This window comes from Lolium perenne, chromosome 2 (genome assembly GCF_019359855.2).
Source record: "Lolium perenne isolate Kyuss_39 chromosome 2, Kyuss_2.0, whole genome shotgun sequence".
NCBI classification, from domain to species: Eukaryota; Viridiplantae; Streptophyta; class Magnoliopsida; order Poales; family Poaceae; genus Lolium; species Lolium perenne.
Window position 1 is genome coordinate 230328771 of NC_067245.2, and position 26604 is coordinate 230355374.

Below are 26604 nucleotides of genomic sequence, written 5' to 3' on the forward strand. Positions count from 1 at the left end.
AACATCACATGCAGTTCATATGTGATATGATATGGCCCTTTTGTTCTTGCGCCTTTGATCTTCATCTCCAAAGCACGGATATGATCTCCATCATCTTCGGGCATGATCTCCATCATCGTCGGCGTAGCATCAAGGTCAATGGCGCCGTCTTCATGATTGTCCTCCATGTAGCAACTATTACAACTACTTTGAAATACTACTCAACATGAAAATTAAAGACAACCATAAGGCTCCTGCCGGTTGCCACAATACAATAATGATCATCTCATACATATTCATCATCACATTATGGCCATATCACATCACCAAACCCTGCAAAAACAAGTTAGACGTCTCTAATTTGGTTTGCATATTTTACGTGGTTTAGGGTTTTCGAGAGAGATCTAATCTACCTACGAACATGAACCACAACGTTGATACTAATGTTTTCAATAGAAGAGTAAATTGAATCTTTACTATAGTAGGAGAGACAGACACCCGCAAAGCCTCTTATGCAATACAAGTTGCATGTCGAACGAGGAACAAGTCTCATGAACGCGGTCATGTAAAGTTAGTCCGAGCCGCTTCATCCCACTATGCCATAAAGATGCAAAGTACTCAAACTAAAGATAACAAGAGCATCAACGCCCACAAACCATTGTGTTCTACTCGTGCAACCATCTATGCATAGACACGGCTCTGATACCACTGTAGGATAACGTTGCATAGAAAACAAAAAATTTCCTACCGTGAACACGCAATCCAAGCCAAGATGCAATCTAGAAGACGGTAGCAACGAGGGGGTATCGAGTCTCACCCTTGAAGAGATTCCAAAGCCTACAAGAGGAGGCTCTTGTTGCCGCGGTAGACGATCACTTGCCGCTTGCAAAAGCGCGTAGAAGATCTTGATCACGATCGCTTCCGGCGCCACGAACGGCAGCACCTCCGTACTCGGTCACACGTTCGGTTGTTGATGAAGACGACGTCCACCTCCCCGTTCCAGCGGGCAGCGGAAGTAGTAGCTCCTCTTGAATCCGACAGCACGACGGCGTGGTGTCGGTGGCGGTGTAGAAGTCCGGCGGAGCTTCGCTAAGCTATGCGGGCAATATGGAGTGGAGGAGCTTGGCTAGGGTTTGGGAGGGTGGCCGGCCACTCTATGGGGGGCGGCCAGCTTGTGGTCTTGTGGTGGCCGGCCCCCTCCCTTGGCCCCTCATTATATAGGTGGATCCCAAGTGTTGGTGTCCAAGTCTTCGAATAAGACCCGAAACCAAAACCTTCCATAGGAGGGGGAAACCTAGCCCAACTAGGACTCCCACCCAAAGGTGGGATTCCCACCTCCCATGTGGGGGGTGGCCGGCCCCCTATGGTGGAGTCCACTTGGGACTCCACCCCATCTAGGGCTGGCCGGCCATGGAGGTGGAGTCCCTTGTGGACTCCACCTTCCTTGGTGGTTTCTTCCGGACTTTTCTAGAACCTTCTAGAACCTTCCATAGAACCTTCCGCGACATTTTATTTCACATAAAATGACATCCTATATATGAATCTTATTCTCCGGACCATTCCGGAACTCCTCGTGATGTCCGGGATCTCATCCGGGACTCCGAACAAATATTCGAACTCCATTCCATAATTCAAGTGCTACCATTTCAACATCCAACTTTAAGTGTGTCACCCTACGGTTCGAGAACTATGCGGACATGGTTGAGTACTCACTCCGACCAATAACCAATAGCGGGATCTGGAGATCCATAATGGCTCCCACATATTCAACGATGACTTTAGTGATCGAATGAACCATTCACATAAATTACCAATTCCCTTTGTCTCGCGATATTTTACTTGTCCGAGGTTTGATCTTCGGTATCACTCTATACCTTGTTCAACCTCGTCTCCTGACAAGTACTCTTTACTCGTACCATGGTATGTGGTCTCTTATGAACTCATTCATATGCTTGCAAGACATTAGACGACATTCCACCGAGAGGGCCCAGAGTATATCTATCCGTCATCGGGATGGATAAATCCCACTGTTGATCCATATGCCTCAACTCATGCTTTCCGGATACTTAATCCCACCTTTATAGCCACCCATTTACGCAGTGGTGTTTGGTGTAATCAAAGTACCTTTCCGGTATAAGTGATTTACATGATCTCATGGTCATAAGGACTAGGTAACTATGTATCAAAAGCTTATAGCAAATAACTTAATGACGAGATCTTATGCTACGCTTAATTGGGTGTGTCCATTACATCATTCACACAATGACATAACCTTGTTATTAATAACATCCAATGTTCATGATTATGAAACTAATCATCTATTAATCAACAAGCTAGTTTAAGAGGCATACTAGGGACTTCTTGTTTGTCTACATATCACACATGTACTAATGTTTCGGTTAATACAATTCTAGCATGATATATAAACATTTATCATAAACATAAAGATATAAATAATAACCACTTTATTATTGCCTCTAGGGCATATCTCCTTCACAAGCGGCTACCGGACAAGTTCGTCGAGTTCGTCGACGGTGTCGAGCCGGCGCACTTGCAGCTACGGGAGGCTAGCTGCAACTTCTGCCGCTGGTCCGTGGAGGTCCTGTTCGACGGGCGGGGCAAGATGTACCTGCACACGGGGTGGGACAAGTTCGCCCGTGACCTCCACCTCGAGCCCGGCTGCCAGCTCACCTTCCTGTACGAGGGGGACGGCGAGATGATCGTCAAGGTGTTCGACGACACCGCCTGCCGCGTGCACTACCCCCACACCGGTGAATCTGGCTCGGACACCGATAGTTAGAACTTAGAGTCTTGTCAACTCTATCTTCGTTGCTTCGTGTTGTTTGAATTCTATCTTAAATTGTATGAAACTATGTGCTACGATGTTAGGTATGATGATGTTATGTCCATGATGTGTGTACGAAATGGCTGTTGATATGATGTGTGTATGACATAGCTTTTCACATGATGGCAGTTTTGTTGGAATATGGTAGGATTTTTCATGGTTTTATCACAAGTCAATGTGTGGCGCCCTTCTCACTGGCGCCACACTGCACTGTGTGGCGCCCGTGGCATCGGCGCCACATACCCATGTCTAATTGCCCAAAACATACTGTAAGACAAATCGTCTGGGACTTAGCCGTTTTGGCGAGGCTCTTTGTGTGGCGCCGATGCCACGGGCTCCACACTAGCATGTGTGGCGCCGATGCCACGGGCGCCACACTAAGAGGGTCGCCAAAACGGCTAAGTCCCAGACGATTTGTCTTACAGTATGTTTTGGGCCCAATAGTTCATATAACTTGGCATGTGTGGCGCCGATGCCACGGGCGCCACACAGTGCAGTGTGGCGCCGATGCCACGGGCGCCACACAAAGAGGGTCGCCAAAACGGCTAAGGACTTATCGTTTGGAGACCCAATAGTTCATATAAGTTGGCATGTGTGGCGCCGATGCCACGGGCGCCACACTAGCATTTGTGGCGCCAGTGGGAAGGGCGCCACACATTGACTTGTGTTAAAAACATGAAAAATCCTACCATATTCCAACAGTTTTGACAACAAGAACATTGGACAGTTTTGACAACAAGAACATTGCACAGTTTTGACAACAAGAACATTGCATAATGGTTCAAATGACAAATAAGGTTCGACGACATCAAGGTTTCAATTACAATAAGGTTCAACGACACGAACGTTCGAGGAGATCAAGGTTCACACAACATAAAGGTTCGACAACAAGAACATAGCCAAAGGGACATCACTGCGTCGCAAAGGCTCCCTCCCCCCTTGCCTTCTTCTTCTTAGATTCTTCAGCCAATTCTTCCTTCTCCCTTAAGTCACGAGCCAACTGAACGACCGAATCGAAGAAGTGGTGGCGCTCCTCCGTCTTTGCAGCTTCCGCTTGAGCTCTCTCCTCCTTGATGCGTTCAGCCTCCCTAGCCACCTCCTCTAGGTGCATCCTATTGGCCCTCTCCCTAGCAATTTGCTCAAGTTGGCAGCTCCTCAGGAATTTTATCCGTGCCTCGCGGTCCCGTTCGGCCTTCAGCTTGGCATTCCTCCTCTTGTGGAACAATAGGTATTCCTCATACCCCCTTTGCATACGCTCATCTTCCTCCTTCTTCTTAGCTATCTCCTCCCGCCTCTTCCTCTCTAGTTCTTCCTTCTCCTTCTTCCGCACCGTCCTTACCGCCTCCTCCCAAGCGGACTCCTCCTTCTCATTGCCCTCCCATGCTCCCTTCCCCTTGGTGGGTTGAGTTGCCATAGCTATAAACCAAGTTGAAAAACCAAAGTTAGTCATGGAATATGAAAATAGAAAGTACAATGCAATTAGTAACTTGGAGACACATACGGATAAGGCCCCGCTAGGTATCGTAGCATACTAGTACCGCGACGGCCACCTCTACTAAGCCCTACGTGAATCCTTTGTTGCCTTGGAGCTTGTCGCCATTGTGGTTGATGCCTTGAGGCTTGTTGCCTTGGACCTTGTTGCGTAGGAGCTTGTTGCCGTTGGGCTTGTGTGCTTGGGGTTTGTTGCCGTTGGGCTTGTGTGCTTGGAGCTTGTTGCCGTTGGGCTTGTCTGCTTGGGGTTTGTTGCCGTTGGGCTTGTTGGCTTGGAGGAGGTTGTTGCCGTTGGGCTTGTGTGCTTGGAGCTTGTTGGCTTGGAGGAGGTTGACGCGTTTGGCTTGGAGGAGTTTGACGCGGTTGGCTTGGTGCTTGTTGGCTTGGAGCTTGTTGGCTTGGGGTTTGTTGGCTTCGAGGTTGATTTGAAGCTTGTTGGCTACTTGATGCTTGACTTGTGCTAGCATCATTGCCCTTTGATTTTTTGCCGGATGTGCACTTCCTTTTATTGTGGCCCTTACTATTGCATGATCCACAATTAGTTGGCTCGCGAGCCTCTTGGAATAATTTGTTTCCCGAATGACCCCATCTATCCATATCTCCGTGATACCTCTTTATCTTTCTTCTTCCACGTTTCACAACCTTCCATTCCGGATCTGGCCAAACTTGCACTCCATGATACTCCGGCCATTGTGATTGATCCAAGTAAGGAGAAAACCTTGGAGCCCATGTCCTCTTTGTGGCTTCGATTGAGAACTCGGACTCCCGAACGGTGAGCGGGTTATTGTAGTCAACACGTCTAGTGCGTGCCGCTGTGAGCAAGTGGGAGCAAGCCAAATGAAGCAAAGAGGGCCTCCTACATGTGCATTCACATGTCTTTAGGGACACACGGAAAGCTCGGCCTCCATGTTGGACACCACCTTGTGTGGTGCCTCCCGGCTCATTCACTTGGTAAACCCAATCAACATTGTCATAACATGTAGCTGTTTGGGAGTCCGCCTTCCTCGCCTGAAATTCCATGAACTCTTCAACCTTCGTAGGGAACTCACAATTCCTAGCAATTTCCTTCTCCGTTTCATCGGTGTAGTTCTGGAAATAGACATTCAACTTCTCGAATGTGTATTGAATGATTGCCGTCACGGGCAATGCACGGACACCCTTCAACACATTGTTGAAGCACTCGGCCATGTTGCTTGTCATTTGGCCATATCTCCTCCCATTCTCATCATAAGCTCTTGCCCACTTTGAGTTAAATATGAGGTGTCTATGAAGAAACTCTTGACCACCCGCGTTGAGGTCTTTGTGCTTCAGCAAGCCGTTGTATAGGTTTGCGAAGCGGCGCTCAGAGTAAGCGAGGCAACAATCTTGAAGGAGGTCAGACAACTCTTTGCTCTTGCATGCCCGGTAGAAGTTTGCACAAAAATGCCTCATGCACCATCGGTGATGCAAGGGGGCATGCCCGGGAATTGCAACCTCCACCGCATTGAGAATTTCTTGATGACGATCGAAGATGACACACACTTCCTTTGAGGGTGGTATGACCCTCGTCCTCAATATATGGAAAAACCATTGCCAGTTATCATTGTTCTCAATCTCTACCAATGCAAAAGCCAATGGTACTAAACGGTTGCTCGCATCACTTGCTATTGCCACCAATAGTGTGCCCTTGTACTGACCGGTCAAGAAGGTACCATCCACGGCTATGACGGGCCTACAATGTTCGAATGCCCTCGTGCATTGCTCGAATGACCAAAATGCACGGTGAAATACCCTCACTCTTTTACCATCATGCAATGTCATTTTGGTTGCGGAAGGCTCCACCACATGCACCATGCCCGGGTTAGTTTCGGCCATCGCTAACAACAACCTAGGGATACGGTTGTATGCTTCCTCCCAATCACCGTACAACATCTTGAATGCGGCTTGTTTGGCCTTCCATGCCTTCCCGTACTTGACGTCGTAGGCAAACCGGGATTTGACCGTATCTTGCACGGACCTAATGCTCATGATAGGAAGTGATGAGATCTCCGCCGAGAGCTTGTATGCAATGAACTCGGATGTGAGTTGACGGTGGTCCCATGTGCATCCTTGCCATCAAGCTTCGGCCCCGCACATGTGAGTGGCTACACAACTTGTTATGTGCCAAGAGGGCCCTTTTTTGAAAGGTCGTGCACGGACAACCCATGGGCACCTTTTATCCACACATTTTAGCGTGTACCGCTTCTTCAAGTCCGAGTGAACAACGATGTAAGGGCGATGATGCTTAATGGAGAATTCCTTCAACCATATCTTCAATTCCAAGAATGTATCAAACGTTAGCCCTTTAGAGATCATAGCCGTCCTACCATCCACATCTCTCTTGGATAGTGGCCTAGCTCCAAGAAGTAAACTTTTGCCACCATCAACCACGGCTCCATCCGCAAGACTAACATCACGGAACAATGGTACCCGGATATCCCGTCCGGTTACCTTCTTGAAGATCTCGGCTCTTTCGGCTTCCTTAGCCGTGAAGCCATCCTCGTCAACCTCCTCTTCGGGTCCATCATCATCCGAGTCCGACGCATAGCATCGGGAATAAGGAATGGAGTGGTCCATCTCCTCTTGCGTCCAATATTTATCCAAATCACCGATATTGTTGCAATTCATCTCGAAACCATCATCACCATCGTCATGCTCATCATACTCATTATCCAACGGAGGTTGTTGGGCAATGGGAGATTGGACAATGGGAGATTGGGTGGCCTCTTCTTGGCTCATGGGTGGAGGAGTCCTCTCTCGAACGGGGGAGGAGGGCCGGTTAAGGTCAAGCTCGATACGAGCCTCAACCGTCTTGGTTGCAAACAACTCTAACGCCTTATCTTGTGACCCGGCCACCGTCTCCTTGTAAATGGACCATCGTTGCTCGGAGTTGATATGCATTATCTTCCAACGGGTGTGCATTCCAAACCCCACATTATGCCTTCCCTCTAGCTCAACACCATCATTTGGCTCATTCCAATTCAACTCAACCCTAACTTGTGCCACCACCTCCGCAAAGCTAACGTCAAACACCAAGTCAACCTCTTCCGGGTCCGGCTCTATGTTTCCCTTCAAGAAAGCATCCTTCTCCACATGATGAACATGAACAATTCTTTCCATCCCCCTAGCATAATGGGAACAACACATACACACATGTGTTCATTAGTTACCATAATCAACATAATCTACCCATACAAACTAGCACACTACCATCTCTCCAACTTCAACAACCCTAACATCCAACCAAATCCATCTCCACCCTCAAATCAACCAAATCCACATCTAGGGTTTCACATATAGATTGGAGCAAATAGACAAAATCAATGGATGAAAAGAGGGGAAACGGAGGAGATTACCTCAAGCAACGACTTGGGAACGATCTCCACGGACAGATCTGACGATTTGGTGGTTGATTTGGTGGGGGGGAGAGAGGGGGAGAGAGATAACCGGGCGCCCTTTGGAGGAGACAAGAAGAACAGAGGGAGGAGAAAGAACTGGGTCGGGCTGGGGGCACGCGCGGCCGAAACTTAAGTGGATGTGTGGCGCCCTTGCCAGGGGCGCCACACTTTCAAAGTGTGGCGCCGGCGGGAAAGGCGCCACACGTGCTGCCACGTCGGATCGGGGTCACCAGCTCAGCGTCGACGGGCCACGTCAGATGGGTGTGTGGCGCCAGCGCCGGAGGCGCCACATGAGCATGTGTGGCGCCCATGAGAGGGGCGCCACACAAAAGGGTTAGATCCGTGAAATAGTTTCGCCGGAGGATCAGTCTGTGCTTTTCTTTCAGTTTTAGGTTATTTTTGTGTAAATCGCCCCGTCCAATCTGACCCATCGAGCGGCTCGTCAGCCCTCGGTACTCCCCAACCATGGCATGGAGTACTAACTGAATTCACTCGGAATAGTGGTGGAGTGGGAGAACATATCTAGTGCTACAAGGTCTTTGTGTACTACTAGTTTCCACAACCATCTAGACCGTCCAAACAAAATGAAAGGACATGATTAAACCTGACTCAAGATCTGCCACCCACCATGGAACATGTGCATAGTAGTCCCTCCTTTCTTTCGTATTCCAGCAGATAATCCATTATTTCCCATCTCTCTAAATTCATATGGTCCCCAAATATAGAAGCTAGGTTGCAGCAGATGAACAAGCCACCACGACATTCAAATTCGTCCTCAAATCAAAGCCACGTGGGTAGGTGCACAGATTGAAAGTGTGGCCCTCGCGCCACAACACAAGAATATGTCAATATTGTCTCCACAAACATTAGTATTCCTATTTCTCATTCCCACTAGTTCTTGCCGTTTCCTAATCTGGCAAGATTTTGTTTGTAATTAGCAACCCTGACGGTCATATAACCGCATAAAGCATGGAGCAACTAGCTCCGTCGATGCTGTGGTTCAGCTCTGGCGACAGCCCAGTCTAGCTCCGGCTGCAAGCGATTTGGAAAATTGGGGGCGATCTGAGCGGAGCAACTTCTGAAATTTAAGGCTGTACTCTTCAAATTTAGTGAAGCGCAGGGTCGCATGTGCATATTCGACCTGGTGGCAGAAAAATTCCATGTCAGATTCGATCCTGTCCCTTGGAATAGATCAAATGGCCTATATTCTTCTGGAATCATGTAGCACCCATGTCCGTGGTAGTACTAGATATCTTCTCGGTGGAGTACCTCCACCGGAGGGGGAGAAAGCAATTTCTTATAATATGTGCACCCGACTAGGGGTATTCCCGTGATGTCTTGTTTGTGTGAGGGTGTTTTTGCAAAAGTCACCCATTTCGTCCCAAATCGATTCCTTTGTGGACGAACCCTAGAGGAGAGGTATCAGGGAAAAATGGAGGAGCCGACCGGGGGATGAGGTGCGGCGCGGAGCGGCGCGGCCGTGGCGTCAAGGCCATCACGGATGCACGTATCAGGAGCCGACCGACGTATGAGGCACAGCGCAGCCGTGGCGTCCAAGCGGGGAAGGGGGACGAGGCGCAGCCGTGGCGTCCAGCCGGCGCAGGACGAGCCATTCGGGGATTGGGACGACGCGCCGCGTGGCCATGGCGTCCAGGCCCCCGAAGGATGCGCGCGGACTGATGGGCGCCAGTGGTGGTCGGCTCCCTCGGCGGCGAGGTGGGAGCGGCCGTGGCGGCCAGGTCGGTGGCAGTAGAGGTTGCTCGATGCGTTGGCGTGATGGGTGAAAGGGAGGAGCGACCGTGGCAGCTAGGTGGTTTGCTCCCTTCACGGATTCATGCTCCATGTGAGGAACATCCCAGTCCCAATCCCTCTAATTTTTCCATGCATGATTTAGAATTCTTTTAGGGCTGCTCTCTGTTTGTACATTCATAGTTGAGAACAGAGATATTAGATTGGTGTTGCAAGGAACAACATACATACAATCTACAAATACTGGTTGTTATTGGGCATGTCAAGAATTTCTGGAAATACAAAACTTGACATGTGTTCATGATTACTTTGATCTGTATTTTAGACGATATGGATACATACATCTCAGTTTTGATGTTATCGACTACCCTCGGAACAATGGAAGCGACCAATAGTAGTTCGTTCTCGTTTTGATAAAAAACCGCTCACTGTTTATACTTCATCATGTAGTACAGAATGATTGAGACATTCACAAGTGGCCATAATTGGTACCCTTTAAAAAAATAGCTATGCATTTGTAATGGTGACCACTCCTGAAATTTTTTCAGTCACCAATTTGTGAGAGCTTCTATAAATTTGAAGGCTTACTGTGTGAATTCTTAGCATGTGTTACCAGTAGAATCCCTTGAACCTTGACCGTAGCACAACCTAATCGAAGCCTGACCATTTATTATGGACAACCTTGAAACTAGATACACATAGTACATAGATTCGTAAATGAGCTAGAATTTTTAAAATCTCACTCTTAAACCCATGCTTGACCTGAATGGTAATGTCATATAACAATGAACCTTGAGTTGCTCACGAACTAATATTTATGGTCTAACAGGAAAACTGTTTGAAGTAAACTGCTTTGATGTGCCATAAGGCTGATCTACTCTTCAGGACTAGAACTCCCGCAAAAAATGCTCTTCTGGACTTTTTCTTTTTCTTCGAGAAGATCTTCGAGCAGGAACCGCGTCTATTTTTCGTACTTCGACCTTGTTCTTCACCCTGTAGGGCATATCGCATGTAGTTGCTTCTTGTCAATGTCTACATCTTTCTGCATATGAATGAATGATGGAAAGTTAAAATGAATGTATGGGCGATATTTTGAAGTACATGATGTAATTATTGCGCACATGTGTAACTTATGTACAAAGACAAATAATTTGTTGTTTCCATTCCACTCAGTGTTGTAAGTATCGACCACTTTCTTGCAGGTCTGGCGGTGAATTTGAACATTGCAAGAGGGGTTGTTGCAATTACCTCTCTGTCTCAGTGTCAAGACTTTCCAAATAAGCTTGTAGATTGTTGTTTGACAGTGGACCATTGTTTCCTGCGGATTAGTGAAGTTATTAGATAGTAATTGTTTTCTTTCTGAGAGGCCAAGAATTGCTTCCTTTTATGTACCTTATCTGTTCCTGTCGCCTTTATGGCTTTCTGTTCTTGGGATTTTTCAGTGGAATCCTTTGGTGTTGTTGGAACACGTGGTATTTTCACTTTGCTCTTGACAGATTTGGATGAGGATGGATCCTGATAGAATAAACACCACGACGTGTTGTTAGCATATTGACAGATCTGCTAAACTTGTTTGTCAATGCAGATTCTGCCATACATCTTGTTGGTCAAGGTAGATTGCTTCGTTCTTTCTAGCGGCGGCTGAAGGTAGTAATTTAGGAAAACAAAATCATGAAATGCCGAAACCAAAAGGAATGCATGCACCAAATTTAGCAGGCATTAAAATCTGGCTGAACGAATACATGCACCAAGGCCACTGAATGCAGGCATACAACAAATATTAAGTTTACAGAATTTCTATCACACAATATTTATTTGCTGGTACACAAGGACTGAAGGTTCAACTATTTCAAACTGAAACATGTCTTACTACCAACACAATGAATGTCTGGTATCTATTATCTTTTGCTTGACTGAATGAAAATACGCAGGCTGAAGGTCCAAGCTTTTAGAACTGAAACACGCAAGCAGTTTGTAGATCATCTTTCTCCATAAACTTGACTTGATGAAAATACACAGGCTTATCAACCTCTCCTATAATACAAAAATTAACATAGATCAGTTCAGAAATATGGCCTAAGGTTCGGGCAGCAGAAAAACAAAATGAAATACTTGTACAGTAACCTGATTAAATAAAAAATATTTACCCCAGATCACGACATTTGCAAATGTCGTGGTTGAAACTGCCACATTCGCTGCAGCGCCCGGATCTCCTCTTTCGCCCATTGGTCTCCCTGAGTGTCTCATGAAATGGCTCCGTTCTCTGGATTGGATCCGTACCAGCAATACGATGGATCTCAAGCATAGCTTTACACCCACAATGAGTCAGCGCACGTGGCTCCCTCTTTTGCTCAGTTTCATCGTCGGTACCATCAACCATCCAAACCTGTCATTATCAAACCATCAATCTTAGGTACATCTCTATGCCAGGCTGCCCAAATTATAACTGAACTAATTAATTAAAACATCATGAAACATCAACTGTCCCTATTGGCTCCAAATAGAACGAGAAACCTCATATAATTTTTCTAGCATCAATTTGCCTTTTTCAGCATGCAGATATAAAGTTTCAGAATTTGGAAATAGCATGTACTAGCAAAAGGTATCAGCCAAAGATACTAAAGATTATTCAGTGCCCACCGTTCAGTACGAAGCATGTTACAATTGTACTGTTCGTACTACTAACGATTATGCATGGTTAAATTTCAGCAAATCTATAGATGCCAACCATCAGAGAACTACAGGGATCAATTTGAGACAATAATAACTAGAACTTGCTACCATGAGTTCACTACTCCCTCCGTCCCGGTTCACAGGGCTCACGTAAATTTGTACGGTGACCAAGGTAGCATTTGATTGGCTGCTAAAAATCTTCTCAGCACTTGCCTTTCTCCAATCAGCTATTCTGGCTAATTAATAGGAATGCTAATAGACTTGCATGCACCGCAGCCTCACATAAAAAGTCATTCAGTTTTCCACCCTGCCTGCATGCACTGGTTGTTTCCACCGGCTTAAAAAAAGAGAAAGAGAAATGAGAGAGTAATTAGAGGGAGGTACTACTTCTAATTAAATGCATGCAGGGCTTAGTGGGAAGGTATTATGGGACAAATGTTTTTTCAGATTAGGTCCTGTGAACCGGGACGGAGGGAGTAGAATACTAGGATCGTCAATTAAAATCTGGGCAACGAAACTGTACTGCATGGCCACTACTGCTAGTAGTCTAGTACGCGAGTCTCTAACCAGCTCACAGCCAAATGGATCGGAGATACCACGTCGTTCGACCAGGATGCCGGAGGCGGCCGCGAGACGCTGCCAACAAAGAAGCGTGCAGCGCCGCAACGACGGCAATCGGCGGAGACGATCGATCTAGGCGGCCGCGCGCGTAGGGGAAGAAGGGACCTTCAACCACGACACGGAGGTGGCGGCGTCAGGCGGTCAACAAGGGAAGAAGCGGCGGAGACGAAGTGGGATGCTAGATCACGGGATGCAGCGGCGCGGAATCGAGCGGAAATGGGTGAGGCGCGCAAATCAATCTCAATCCATCGGGAATCAGGACGGAGGGTTTAAGTGCAAATCGATTTAATTGCACTTTTGGCACTCTCAAATTTTTTTTTAACGCTAGTCCTCCATCACAGACGGTTAGATGGGTCAGGTACTCCACCCCATAGTTTTAGAGTACAGGGTACCGTAAAAATCCTCAAAATTCATCGAGTGATTAGTTTCGTGGTTGTCATGTGAAAAATCATCTAAACCCCTATAGGGATACTAGATGCACTTTCAGAGACGAAACGAGATGAGCAAGAGAGGAGTTGACCTTGATTGCGTCGTGAGTATAGCGTGGAACAGAGGATAGTAAGGCGGCTGCGCAAATGGGGAGACACGAGCTGGCTTCTGTCGTTAAGCCAAGTTGCCGCCGTTCTATGTTTAGTTTTACTCGTATAAATATACTCGGTAGTAACATTCCAACACTAAACCAATTTCAACAAAGAAAACTCTATTTGTAAACAATATCAGGCTAGATCTTTTCATACTATATATACATCTCATGGTCAAACCATCAGATGTAGCAAACTTAATATAATACAATACAATACAAATCAACTTAACTTACATACTAAAAAATGTCTTTGGAGGTCAATTAATCCTGTGCTATATCGTACTAGTCCCTTTGTGTTGTTCTTTTAGTTCTTGTACTGTATCATCCTTGTGCTTTGTGCTCTGCACATCATCGTCCGTCGAATTAAGCCTAGGAGCATCCTGACTATCGGTTCCGGTTGTGGGCCGGCGATTCCTTTTTACTCTCCGTTGCACCCTTCTTGTTGTGGTTGCCACTTGATCACTACACATAGTGATGCGCAAGCGACCGAGACCCAATGTCATCTCTGGAACTGGTGCGTTACGAGCGGCGTTGGAAACCTCTCCTCTTCCCATATTCACACATAAGCTCGGAACCACGGTGTACGATCTCTTGACAAGCCGCCACAGCTGCACTTTCCCTAAACATTTCGCAAAAAACTCTTTCCAGTGAGTTTGATCATCTGGTTGGTACTTGATTTCTATTGATCTCAGGTTCTTGTGCTGAACAAGTGTTTTAACACGTTGTCTGGAAGCCTCTGTCTTTCTTCTCCCACCCTTGAGACGACCTGAAAACTGTTGAAGTACAGGGTTTTAGCTTTCATGTATGTGTAAGGTATATACAAGAAACAAAGGACTTGTATAGCGTAGTTTACAGGTGAGCAACGTATACCTTGCAGTGGTACAATCCAATCTTCTCCAAATTAGGGGTACTGTCAAGCATTCTCAGCAGCACCTGGGAGTTAAACGCTCCAACATCACAGCAGCGGAGAACCAATGTTGTCAGGTTTTGGAACGTCGGGAATTCTTGAGATTCGTGGTCCAGCAATGCCTGAAATACAGAAACAGGAGAGTGAAAATAGAATTATACAGCAACAAATCTTGTGGAAGGTCAGGATGAGGTGGTCTGGATACTGGACCCTTCTGGATCGTACCCCGTCAGCTTCATGTATGCTAATTAAACTAGCTCAGGGTGCTTCTTTGGCGCATTTCAGGGAGGTCTAGGCGGCTCGTGTCACACTCAAAACAAGAATTTTTTCATGGCAGCTGATTCTTGATCGACTGCTGTCTAGTGCCAATGTAGTGGACCGACACGGCCTAGGGGCGGGTTGTTGTGTATTGTGTGGGGCAGTGGAAATTGCCAAGCATATCTTCTTTTAGTGTTCTCCGGCGAAGTTTGCATGGAGTGTATGTGACATCCTGGCCCAGGGCTCAATAAGATTGATAGGATACTCATATCAAATAGGTCCGGCCGGGGTGATCGGGGTGTTACATTTGGTATTAGAGCCGACCTTCACGGTTACACGGGCGTGTGTGGGTTAGGGGTTCGGGCATGTGGCGCATGGCTCGTGTGGCCCGTCGTGGCACATGTGCCGGCACTGAACGCACAGACGTGTGCCAAGAGGGGATGTTCCTCGCCTGGGACTGATCGACGAGGGCATCGATCTTCTAAGGGGGGGATGAGTGTGACATCCTGGCCCATGGCTCAATAGGATTGATAGGATACTCATATCAACAAGTTGCAACTTATTTTCCGAAAGCTCATCAACAAAGAACTCCGAGATTAAGCGTGCTTGGCCCGGATTAATTTGAGGATGGGTGACCGACCGGGAAGTAGTTCCCGTGTGCGCACGAGTGAGCACAAAGTGCGCAGAAAAGACATGTGCTGGTTTGTGGGGCTAGTCTAGAGGTCATAGTGAGCTGTCAGGGGTAACAGGCCCAGCCGGAGGGTGGTTGGGGTGTTACAGTGTGCTACGCCAGCTGCTGCAAATGGTGTCATGGAGTAATTTGAGGATGGGTGACCGATCGGGAAGTAGTTCCCGGGTGCGCACTAGTGAGGACAAAGTGCGCAGAAAAGACATGTGCTGGTTTGTGGGGCTAGTCTAGAGGTCCTAGTGAGCTGTCAGGGGTAACATGCCCAGCCGGAGGGTGGTTGGGGTGTTACAGTGTGCTACGCCAAATGGTGTCCGGCTAACTTCCCCCAATTCTTCGCTATCCTATCGAGTTTCTCAGGCTTCCATAGAGTCGTTTAGATTATTTTTGTGTCTCAATCTTGGGCCCTATGGCTTGTTAGGAACCAAATTACTATAGAGTCTAAATTTATTAACCACCCAGCTGATATTATCTTCAAAACTATGCTTTTTGTCCAGCTATGATCTCTTCTGGCGAAGCCTCTGGATCGTCTCTGCCTTTGGGGGTAGTAAGCGAGCCCAAGCGACTCCACGCAGCGGTCGTGCCAAGTGATGGATGAGGAAAGTCGATCTTCTTCACCCGGCTATATCTACCATGTGTTTGGTTCGGTCTGTTATGGGGAGACCAACCCCTGTTTCATCCTCGTTTTACTTTGGCTAAGCTGTATGCCGCAGCATGTATGAGCTTTATTAATTTAAAGTCGGGCAACGTTGTGGCTTTTATTAAAAAAATTTGGATTATGTATCTAGCTAGCTACAGGTTGCAGAATGCGTACCTTCGAGGTGAACCCCGAGAGTCGTAGGATCCGGACGTTGGACAATCGTGCGAGGAAGACGCGCATGGACCTCAGGAACTCGAGCTTGGTCTTGTTGGGCCGTTTGTTCGGGCGGTCCCGATCGTATATACAGATGGACGCCCTGGCAAGCGACGCCAGCGCCTGGTGTCCCGGAGCAGCAGTGATCACCGGGTGGACGCCCGTGCCGCCGAACGGAACAAAGAGGAAGAGGGTGGCGAGCCGAGGAGAGGCGATGGCCAAAGTAATGGCGGAGGAATAGGGGTAGCTCATTCTGCAGAAGAGCGTGAGGAACTTGAGCGAGGGCGAGACGATGGTGCAGTGGGAGGAGTGGTGGTGGCAGTTGTCGATGCGCAGGTCCTGGATGGCCGGACAGAGCGCGCCGAGCCTCTCCGCGAAGCCGTGCCGCAGCGTCACGCCGAAGAGCGTGAGCGTCGTCAGGCGGCAGGCGGCGGCGGCCAGGTTGACGTGGCCCGGCGGCCACTCGACCATGCCTCTGAAGTCGCCGAGGCTGCAGCGGATGTCGACGGTGGCCGGGCGGCGCTTGAGGCCGCGGCGCACCCACCTGTCGGAGCTCGCGCTCCCGCCGTCGACCAGGTGCAGGCGGAACGCGTCCAGAGGCGTCCGTGACGACGGCGCGGCGCCGGCGAACGCCAGCATGCTGTCCGCGAAGTCCTCGAAGCGCCCGCGCTGCCGGGAGCCCGGCACGTGGCTGCCGGGGAACTGGCGCTGGTCGATGTCCACGCAGGGCACGGAGCGCCACAGGTGCCTCCACCGCCGCGACAGCGTGCTCGTCTGCACGGCCTGCCGGGACTGGAGGCGCGCGAGGATGGCGTGCAGGAGGCAGTCCGGCAGGTCGCTCAGACGGTCCTCCGCCGTGTCCAGGCGTCGGGCACGCTTGCGCGAGGGAAGCGCCGTCGGCGGCACCGACTCCACCTCGACGCTGCTGACCATCGCGGGTCGCTCGGCTGTGTCTGCGCTCTCCAGTCTTACGGCTACGGGTGCAAGGAAGGTCGTTTGATCAACGAACAGGTTAGTCGGTGACTATTTATGTACCAAACGTTTGGCCCGACTCAGGAGATGGAGTCTGAGACGTGTCGGCGTCCGAGCTCCGACTCCGATCACTCGGTGGGCACAGACGCTCAGCACCCCGTGTGTCTGTGTCGATCGGGTTACTCTTTTTTCTTTGGCAGCTTGCTCCGATCCGGTTACACTTTTCTGTTTGGCAACTTCGATCGGGTTACGGTAGCTAGCTTCATTTTGCTCTGATATGCGGTTATACAAAAAAAAATGATAATGAAAAATAAAATGATGCAAAAATTGCAAATCTGGACACAAATACAAATTACACGTCGCATACAGGTTCAGTTACACGAGCAAATTCGTGTTTATATCACATTGAAGCAAAAAATAAAAAAACAGCTCCAGCAAATGATTTAGATGCAAAAATAGCCCAAATTTTTTACACAAATATACATCATCTGGGTGGTGATGTAACACATAAAAACGCCGCGTGCAACCTCTAACCGCTACTTTGTCATTTCCTCCTTCCCCACCGCGCGCCCGACCGCCTCCGTCGGCCCCACTCCCTCGTCGCCCGCTGGTCCTATTCCCGCCTCGCCGGACTCTTCCCGGAGCTTGGGATGGCCGGAAACACGCGGTCACCTTGGTGAAATCGAACGGCCGTCGATCTCGGTTCTGGCCGATTCCGACCAAGCGCCGCCGTGGCCAGCCCTCTACGCGATCGTGGAACGATGATCTGCCACCGATGATGGGCGGCTACTCTTCCCGGAGCTTGGGATGGCAAGATTGGGCCTGTCTGTGACTGCCGCTCCCTAGCCGCCTCAACCACCGCTGCTCGACGTCTGCTCGACGTCTCCAACTCGTCCGCCTCGCACCAGTGGTGCTTCTTTGCGTCGGCGCCATCTCCTTGTTGCTCGCCATCGTCGTCCTCCTGCTGCTCGTAGTCGCCACCCTCTTGCTGCTCGTCGTACAATTGCAACAAAGGTAGCAATTTTGTCTCTTTCTTGCAACTACTTGTTTGATAATTCTAGTTGTAGTGTAGTTGTTAGTCGACATAATCAAATGTAGATGAATTCGAGTTCCTATGACTACACGACGTCTGAGGAAGAGTTTCATATGGAAGAGGAACATGACATAGGCATGGTGCTTGCATTGCACGCGCACAAGAACAACAAGCGCTCGAAACATGGCAGCTCAGTCATTGGACGTGAGATACTCAAGAGAGAAAGGGCCAATGCCGACTGCCAGCTGATGCACAAATATTTTCATGACCCGTCGGATGTGAACGGAGTTGTTCAAATACATTGCGGAGGCGGTCAAGTTGCGCGACACCTCCTTCAAGAAAGATCGCGTCGCCCGCTTCATTGAGTGCTGTCATGCGATCCGTGATGAAGATACCCATCAAAATATTCACAAGGATCTCATGGAAGAGTGGTGGACATGGTGGGAGCAACAACGGAGTGGTGGGCGTCGTTGAATTATGTGATGAACTATGTGTGTTTGTGGATGAATTTCGAGTGTTTGTGATAACTTATGCATGTCTGTGAGTTGATTTGTGTGCAAGTTGATGAAGAACTATTCATGTAATAATGATGAATTATTTGCGTAATGCACTATTCAGTATTGTTTGTATTTTATTTGTGTTTTCGAATCATTTTGATATGATACTAGGAAGCATTGGCGCGACGACACGCCGCGCCCGTGATATTATTATCTTTTGTATGTGTAATTAGTAGTAATTATCTTGGAGTAAATTGGTTTGTCTTTTGTGAATTTAGTGTAGATTTGTAAGTTTGCAAGAAATCGGTTTTAGTGGATACCACAATGGACAGCAGAAGAAGGCTCATGTCCTACCATACATACGTACGTATACATTGGATTACATAGCAGAGGCCAGCCAGCGCTGATGCATCTTTACACTGGGAAAAAAGGTATATACTGGCATACAAAGCCTGGCTAGACAGGGGCCAGGGTGCCACAGCTTAGTTATGCATAAACATGTGAGCATTGCGGGCTTTAGTTTTCTCGGTTAGAGCATGACAACTAATAGAGAACTATTCATAACATTTGAGCAAGCATCTAGTGGAGTGATACGGCAGAAGTACTTGTTCCTGGAATGACACCTAGACCAATTAGGTTGACAACTTGGCGACTAATTTCTGATTCATCAATTGAACTCCCTGTCTCCAGTCTCTGAACTGCCGTGGTTGTAGTGCATAAATGGCATTCTTGGTCCTGATTGTGGAGGAACAAAGTGAGTGAAGTTAGTACATCAATTAGTGGTATAGCAAATTCAACATAATATGTATCTCGAGTGCTTACTTGGTAAGTTAAGCTCCTTTTGTTAGGTGGGAAACAGTTCCTTGTTTACTTCCTTTTCTCAGCAGGTGCACTGCAAAAAATAGACTGGCTATGAGTTGACAGTGTAGGTTCGAGTAGGCAGCCACCATTTTTTCAATGGCGTGGTGGTTGACTTTTATGGTTTTTCCTTTGTTTGCCTATGTCGTGGAGCCTATGTTCTGTTATAAAAAAAAGTGTTCCTTGTAAGATTGTTGCTGGGAGTTGAAACAATTTATTGTTTGCTGCATTCGCTTAACTCTTGTAAGTCTGAATTGGTGTCTTCTACCTCTGAATTTTCGTTGCCTACTGATGGGGTGGCCGTGTCTTCAGGCAAACAAAGCTGTTCAGATTTCTGAATAGTTGCTGGCAGTCTGAAAGCACTGCTGGGTGCTGTCACTGAATCAATAGTGGTGATCATTTGAGAACTCGGGATGGGGAATGGTATGTTGTCAAGATCGATGGCTACTGGTGTACCTCGGCGACAACGACTCATTTTTTCCAACTGTGCCGCTTATAGCAGATGGTACATAGTCTGTTAGACCTCTTGCTGTAACGACAACCAAAGTTGTACCATGGCCCATAATTGTATTACATTGGTAGCCGGAAAACATGAATTGTCCTATAACCTCTTCTATTCTCTTCGTATGCTGGATATCTTATCCATTGACTGAGAGCTTCTACCTGTGAACAGTTTGCATGTGAAATTAAGGGCCTGCTGTACCTTTCCAAGCTAATTTGTGGAACTGAAGAGTGGCTTACCTTTCTACCCCATTCTATGCATGGATAATGGGGGAATTTGTGAACAGTCAGCTAACAACGAAGTAGAGCAAGTAAGAGATCTCTGAGAGTATACAGTTGCCTCAATTGAGAAAGACAATTTAAAGGTGAACATGTGTATTAGTCATTGACAACAGGCTATTTCTAGGTTCATGGAAAACATGGTAAATTGAACCCAAGTATGAAGGCTCATTATTACTCTTTACCAATGGCATATTAGAATGTACGTCAACTCTCGATTGTGAGGTAAAATTTGTATTACCATTAAGTTCAAACTGAAGTGAAGTTCTTCCTTTCAATTAATAATGTTGTAAGAGCAGGTCTAACAGACCCCGTAAAAGGGGCAAACCCGTATAATAACCGCCGGTTTGAGGGTTTCGGCTCTACCCGGCCGTCTAGCACGCCCCGTAAAAACGGCCCCCGAATCGTTTTTTGCTGTTTTCGAGTACGGGGCGGGTCCTCGCCCCCTACTTGTGCGGGGTGGGAGCGGGGATAGTGGGCGAAACCACTATCGCCCACTCCACTGCGCGGGAAGCATTTCGCTGAAGCCAACTGCCGCCGCCGCCGCCCGATCTCCTCCCCCGCGCCATTCCCGGCCGGATCCGGCCGCCATGGACCGTCCGCAAGAGCCGCCTACCGCCGGCGGTACACCTCCTTCGGGCGCGGTGGTTGATGTCCCCGTCGGAGGTCCGCCGGCCGCCGGCGTCGTGTCGGCCATGATCGCCTCCACCATCCCGTCGAAGAGGAAGAGGATCCTGAAGCAATTCTTCGAAGCGGCGGCGGCGGCTGCCGATTCAGCGGGCGAAGCGCCGCCGGCTGCCAAGAAGACGGGCCGGGTGAAGACCAAGGCCGCCGGGCCGAGGGGTGTGGCGCCGGCCAAGGTGCGGACCAAGGCAATCAGCCGCATCGGCCTCGCGCCTCCGCCGGCCTCCAAGGTCACGACCCCTCCTCCGTCCGTTCCGGCCGTTGCGCTGCCCGCGCCGCCCGCGCCGCCGCCAACCACCATCGACGTAGACTAGGTGTTCGATGTTGAGTCCACAACATCGTACATGGACATGCTCAACGATTCCGCGGTGAATTTGGACGCCGGTATCGGTGCATTCGATGGGGAGTGCAATGTTGAAGAGATTGATGAGGAGGAGGAGGATGAGGGTGACGAGGAGGAGGTGGTTGAGGTTGATCCGGCTGCCGCCGGTTCTTCGTCGACGCCGAAGCCACGCACGGCGAACTACAGCGAGATCGAGGACGTCATCTTGGTCCGTGCTTGGAGCAAGGTGGGGATGGATGCGTGCACCGGAGTGGACCAAGGCGGCAAGCGCTATTGGCAGCGCATTGAGGATCAGTACCACCAGCTGAAGCCTCGCACGAAGAGCATGGCGGACAGATCCTACCGCTCCCTTGAAGGCCGATGGAACATCATCAAGCTGGCTTGTTCTCGTTGGAGTGCTGCCATGGATCAAGTGGCCGACAGCCCTCCTAGTGGATGCGTGCCGGAGGACTACGTAAGTTTTCCTTGTGTTGATGATGTGAAATATCACGAGCTATCCATATTATGTGTTCATGATGTGGAAACATCTCCTCAAACTATTGTTGTGCAGCCCAAGTATGCTCAAGGTAGGTACAAGGACATGGCCGGCTCAAAGAACAAGGAATTTCAATTTGAACATTGCTTTTCCATCCTTCAACATCTTCCTAAATGGAAGTTGCGGGACAACGAGCCAAAGTGCAAGAAGGAGGCACTTATCACCATGGATGATGAAGCGGAGGACATGAGGGGGAGAAACACCGGCAAGCCCGAGGGCAACAAGAAGGCCAAGGAGAGGGTCAAGGTAGAACTTGAAGCAGCTAGCTTCCGGGAGAAGTTGGATCAACTCATGAAGTCCAAGGAGGCATTGACGATGAAGACGTTGGAGACCAAGCTCCTCATCACCGACAAGAAGAGTGAGGTGAAGCTTGCCAAGGTGCAAGCAAGGAATGAGCTTGACATGAGGATGATCAAAGCCAAAGAAGCCAAGGCCATGAAGGAGCTCTTGGCCGAGGAGAGGGAAATCATGATGATGCGCACGGACGGCATGGACGAGGATCAGCTGGCGTGGTGGAAGGAGACCAAGGCGGACATCATTGCGAGGAAGATGGCTGCGCGTCAAGCTCGTGATCAAGGTGAGTCTCCGGCGAGCGGTGGCTCCGGTGGCGATGGATCCCTTGATGGTTGATCACATTTGGGAACTTCCGTGGCTTGAACATTGCCTATGATCGCGTTGTGATGTTAAAACTATGAATTATGCATCATATATTTTGGATGTGCTATGTTTGATGTGAAATTGTTGTGCAAATTGGTGTCTAAAACCCTGTTTTGAGGGGCCAAAAACTCGGACGAGCTAGCAGAGCCCGTATCCCCACCCCGTTCTGTTTTACGGGGTGGGGATACGGGCTCTGCTAGCTCGTCCGAGTTTTTGGCCGGTGAAATCCGGATACAGGGCCCTCTACTCGGGTTTTACGGGGCGAAAAAATACGGGGCCTGTTAGACATGCTCTAATTAGCGAGGAGAGGGAATGACAGATTAACTACATTGTACCCTTGGTTGATATATAATGTAAATAAAAATTACCTCAGGTCAGCTGATATATGTACATATATACAAACTCCAAGGGCCACTGCAAACAAAGAACCATGGACCTTTTAATATAAACATTATCATCAGTCTCTGGGCTTGTCACTTAACCTGCAGACAAAGGCCAAACTAATCTAAGAACCATAACACATTAACGCCATTTTATTTTCAGCAAAAGTGTGATATTATTATAAAGAAAATATAGTAAAAGGGAAACCATACAATTAACTTGTTTTTTACAAAATATGGTCGATGTACATGAACACCATATCATTAACGCCTAGTGCTCCTTGAGAGATGGTCAAACCCATCACAGTTTCAATGTGCGAAGAAGGTCAATTTATATATAAGGGCTTATGATTTCCAAATAGGATAGGTTGGAAAAAGTATATCGTATTAGGGGAACTTTAGCCAGAACATTACTTGCGTTTTCCGGTAGTTTTCTATGTATATTTCAGGACAGCATATTTCTATGCACTGAAGATAACCTAGAACAACATCTACGGCAGATCTATTGAGGTGAATAACTCTTCTTCCCTTATGTGACTCATCAATGCTATTTGGATACTCATGCCCTTCCCCATCTTATATACATAAAAGAAGTACAAAAGCAATACGAAGGGGATTCTGCAATGTTAATGCTGAAAGTAAATCAATACAGCTACCTATTTGGCAACCATCTGACAACTCAAAAGCAAGTGTTATTCCAATTTTCCAGAACTTTTTTTTGACAGATCCATGCAGTCTATCAGCAAGACAAAAGGTGATACAGTGCAGAAACATAAGTTCACAAAAACTGTTGACAGATTAGTTTGATGTATTAACACGTTGTGCATATCGGCAACATTTCAAGAGAAACTTAAATAGCGTCAGATGGACATATTAATAGTAGATTGTTTGTTTCAATTTAGCAGCAAAGCATGAGATCAAAGCTATTGGAGCATAGCCCAACATCAATTACCTGTTGAAACATCAGATCCCCATGCAGCTCAATGGTGCAGACTGCAGAGCTAACCCGCTTCTTTGGTATCTGATGAGCTTCAACTCGAGCGCCTCGTCGGCGTAGAGTGTTCCCTGCTCGATTGATCATCCATACAAATCTTGTTAGACACCGTAGCAGGAAGCAATCAGTAACTAAGGATCAACTAAACGAAAAGACATGTCATCACGATAACACATGGCACACATGCGCCGGAGGGTGACATATCGTTACAAAAAAAGACACAAAATACTTTGCCATATTAAATAGTAATTTTAAGTAGAAGTGCATGAACACCCCATCATGTCATTTTTTGAGGCGTACAGAAGTCTACACTCGCGGAAACTAATTGAAATAATATCGACAGAGCTTATCGGAAGAATGAAGATGAACCAAATTCTAATAAAAGAACCATAGCCAAGCCGACGACTTCATTAAAATTCCAAGTACCAAGGAACAAACAAACAAATTAGAAGAAGAAAAAAATGGTGATGCGCTTATGGATCGTCAAATACTGGTTTCAGATTCGTGAACAATAGACTGCATGGAACCATGAGACCGGGCATATTGGCATTCGTGTGGAATTAAACTTTTTGTGATTTTGACTGCATTCATTCAGCATATAAGAAATTTGCTTCCAATAGAGAAAGAACAAAATGAACATATTAATAGTACAATCAGTCGGCTGCTTGCCTAGATGAATCCCCTTCCTTCGGCCAGCAATATTAACTGTATAATTTGCCAGCTAAACTTGCATGGCTGATGTAATAATTTTTCAGTACGAATCGAACCAACAACTGAACCATCAAAACCAGCAGCTAGGGCAACAGTATTTGAAACGACAGGTGAGTGATTAACCATGCAGGTCTACCACTAACAAAGAAGAAAAGCAAACCACTTACATACATCTTTGATTGTGAGATGAGGCACACAAAGCAGAAGGAGACGTAACTGGCCGGCCGTAGCATCAATGAGCAGGAAGAAGAGCCTGCAAAAATCGATCATCAAATAATTGGAAAGAGAAAAATCGGTAAGCACCACATCCAAAGACAGAGAATTAAGGGCAACACAAATTAATGTACACCAACAACCTAGTAGATCGGCTTGGAATAATAAATACGGTGGCTAGGAGGAGATCTGTCTAGAGAACTAAAGCTACACGCAGTTGGAGAACTCCAACGGCTGAAGCAAGCACGCGGCTGACGCGATGGAGGAAAAGGAAAAAAATTCAGCCCAATCGCAAGAAGCGATCAGTCCTAGACTTTCCAAGAAGAGAAAATCTGATGGATTAGAGGGGGGAGGAAGGAGAAGGAGAAGGGTTAGGGTTTGTTACCGTTCGGGGTAGAATCGAGAAGATCCTCATGGGGATTGCTCCATGGAGGAGGTGATTCTCCAGGCCACTTCAGGAGATCTCAGTGGTGCCGGCCATGGCAGGCCTCCTTGCCATCGCCCATGGTGGTCGCTGCCATCAAAGAATTTGAGACCCCCGCACCGTGCTGGCACATGTCATGGTGCCGGCAGCAGCGAGCGCCACTGATTGTTGTCTGCGTACTACTCGGGGCCGGAGTTCCGTGCGACGGCGGCGGAGATAGGCCTAGCCAGCTAGAAGGCCGGATAGAAGGAGGGCGTGGGAGTCCATGAAAAAGAACTTGATAGAGAGCCGTTCCAGATTTTGTCTCTCCTCTACTGTTTCGGTCAAAGGGTAAAGAAGTGTTGTGAATGTGGAGTCAGTTACTAGAAATTTCAGGAAGAAACCACCGCTTTACCGAAAGAGAAGGGCACAGGAGAAAAGGAAAACGCATCTGAACCGGTAACCGGTAACCCACTCTGCTAAAAAAAATTACAAACATAACTTAACACATCAGTGGAAAGATTACGTGGCACTAAAAGGATGGACGAAAATTACATATCTACAGTACCCAGATCAATAGGAGGTCGGTTAAATTGATTGTCTTTTATATAGTGTATAATTCATCCATATGCTTGCAATTTTGAAATATACATCACCTAGGTGGTGATGTAAAATACATCATCTGCTCAAGCACACTTAGGAGGGATGGTGTATTTTACATCATTTGACCTTTTGGTGCAAAAACAAGTGATGTAAAAATAAGCAAAGAAAAAAGTAAAAACAGGTGATGTAAAATACATCACATGTGATGTAAAATATATCATCTCTTGGAGATGCTCCAAGCAATTACACGTTCATGTGCAATTACTCGTTTACAAGCAATTACGCGTCCATGTGCAAAATATTACGAAACTAATTGCGCGTCCATGTGCAATTACGTGTTAGTGTGAGCAATTACGCCTTCATGCGCAATTACGTGTGTATAATCAATTACGCATCCGTATGAGCAGTTACGCGTTTGTGTGCAATTACGTGTCTATAAGCAATTACACATCCGTATGAGCAATTACACGCCCGTGTGTAATTACGTGTATGTAAGCAATTTACGCATATGTGTGTAATTACACATATATAACCAATCACGTGCCCATGTGTAATACGTAATTATGCGTCAATAAACACATGTACGACTACAAGTGGAGGTTAGGGGTTTGTGCATAGCGGATTTTCTTTTATCTTACGGTTTGGTGATTTGATTACGGTGAGATGTGAATATGTGAAGGTGATGTTTTAGGCTTAATCTGAACCGACGAATTTACTGATTAGATGGTCTAGATTGTTTGGATCCACCGCTCCGACGGTGTGGTGATTTGATTATGGTGGGATGTTATGATGGTGCCTAACACTGTTTTAGCCTTAATCTGGACCGAGAATTCCTGGTTAGATCGTTCAGATTGTTTTAATCTGCCCCTTTGATTTTTTTT

The 26604-nt window shown here is 47.5% G+C and overlaps 1 protein-coding gene and 2 long non-coding RNA genes across 7 annotated transcripts; 1 reads left to right on the forward strand and 2 right to left on the reverse strand.

Moving 5' to 3' along the window:
• The first annotated feature begins 9110 nt into the window (after positions 1-9110).
• Positions 9111-10961, forward strand: LOC127335163 (uncharacterized). The gene is made up of 2 exons (XR_007872622.2): positions 9111-9574; positions 10683-10961. It is a non-coding gene; the product is annotated as an uncharacterized lncRNA (long non-coding RNA).
• A 543-nt stretch (positions 10962-11504) lies between these two features.
• Positions 11505-16993, reverse strand: LOC127329210 (MEIOTIC F-BOX protein MOF-like). Its single transcript, XM_051355745.1, has 4 exons — positions 16022-16993; positions 14228-14386; positions 11628-11866; positions 11505-11514 (listed from the first exon to the last, which is right to left on the reverse strand). The coding sequence occupies exons 1-4, from the start codon at positions 16991-16993 to the stop codon at positions 11505-11507; spliced, it is 1380 nt and encodes a 459-aa protein (XP_051211705.1).
• A 1896-nt stretch (positions 16994-18889) lies between these two features.
• LOC127335164 (uncharacterized) lies at positions 18890-25485 on the reverse strand. 5 transcript variants are annotated; one of them, XR_007872626.2, is made up of 7 exons: positions 25103-25485; positions 24676-24757; positions 23752-23864; positions 22788-22901; positions 20162-20212; positions 19385-20083; positions 18890-19297 (listed from the first exon to the last, which is right to left on the reverse strand). It is a non-coding gene; the product is annotated as an uncharacterized lncRNA (long non-coding RNA). The 5 variants fall into 5 exon arrangements; XR_007872624.2 differs by having other exon boundaries at positions 19385-19454; positions 19689-20212; XR_007872628.2 differs by lacking the exon at positions 20162-20212.
• Between the last annotated feature and the right edge of the window lie 1119 nt (positions 25486-26604).

Coding starts and splice junctions, on each gene's coding strand:
- LOC127329210 (XM_051355745.1), bottom strand. CDS start 16,993: ATGGTCAGCAGCGTCGAGGTGGAGTCGGTGCCGCCGACGGCGCTTCCC. Junction 14,387..16,021: donor TCTCGGGGTTCACCTCGAAG/GTACGCATTCTG, acceptor TCTGTATTTCAG/GCATTGCTGGACCACGAATC. Junction 11,867..14,227: donor TTGGATTGTACCACTGCAAG/GTATACGTTGCT, acceptor TGATAATGACAG/GTTTGGATGGTTGATGGTAC.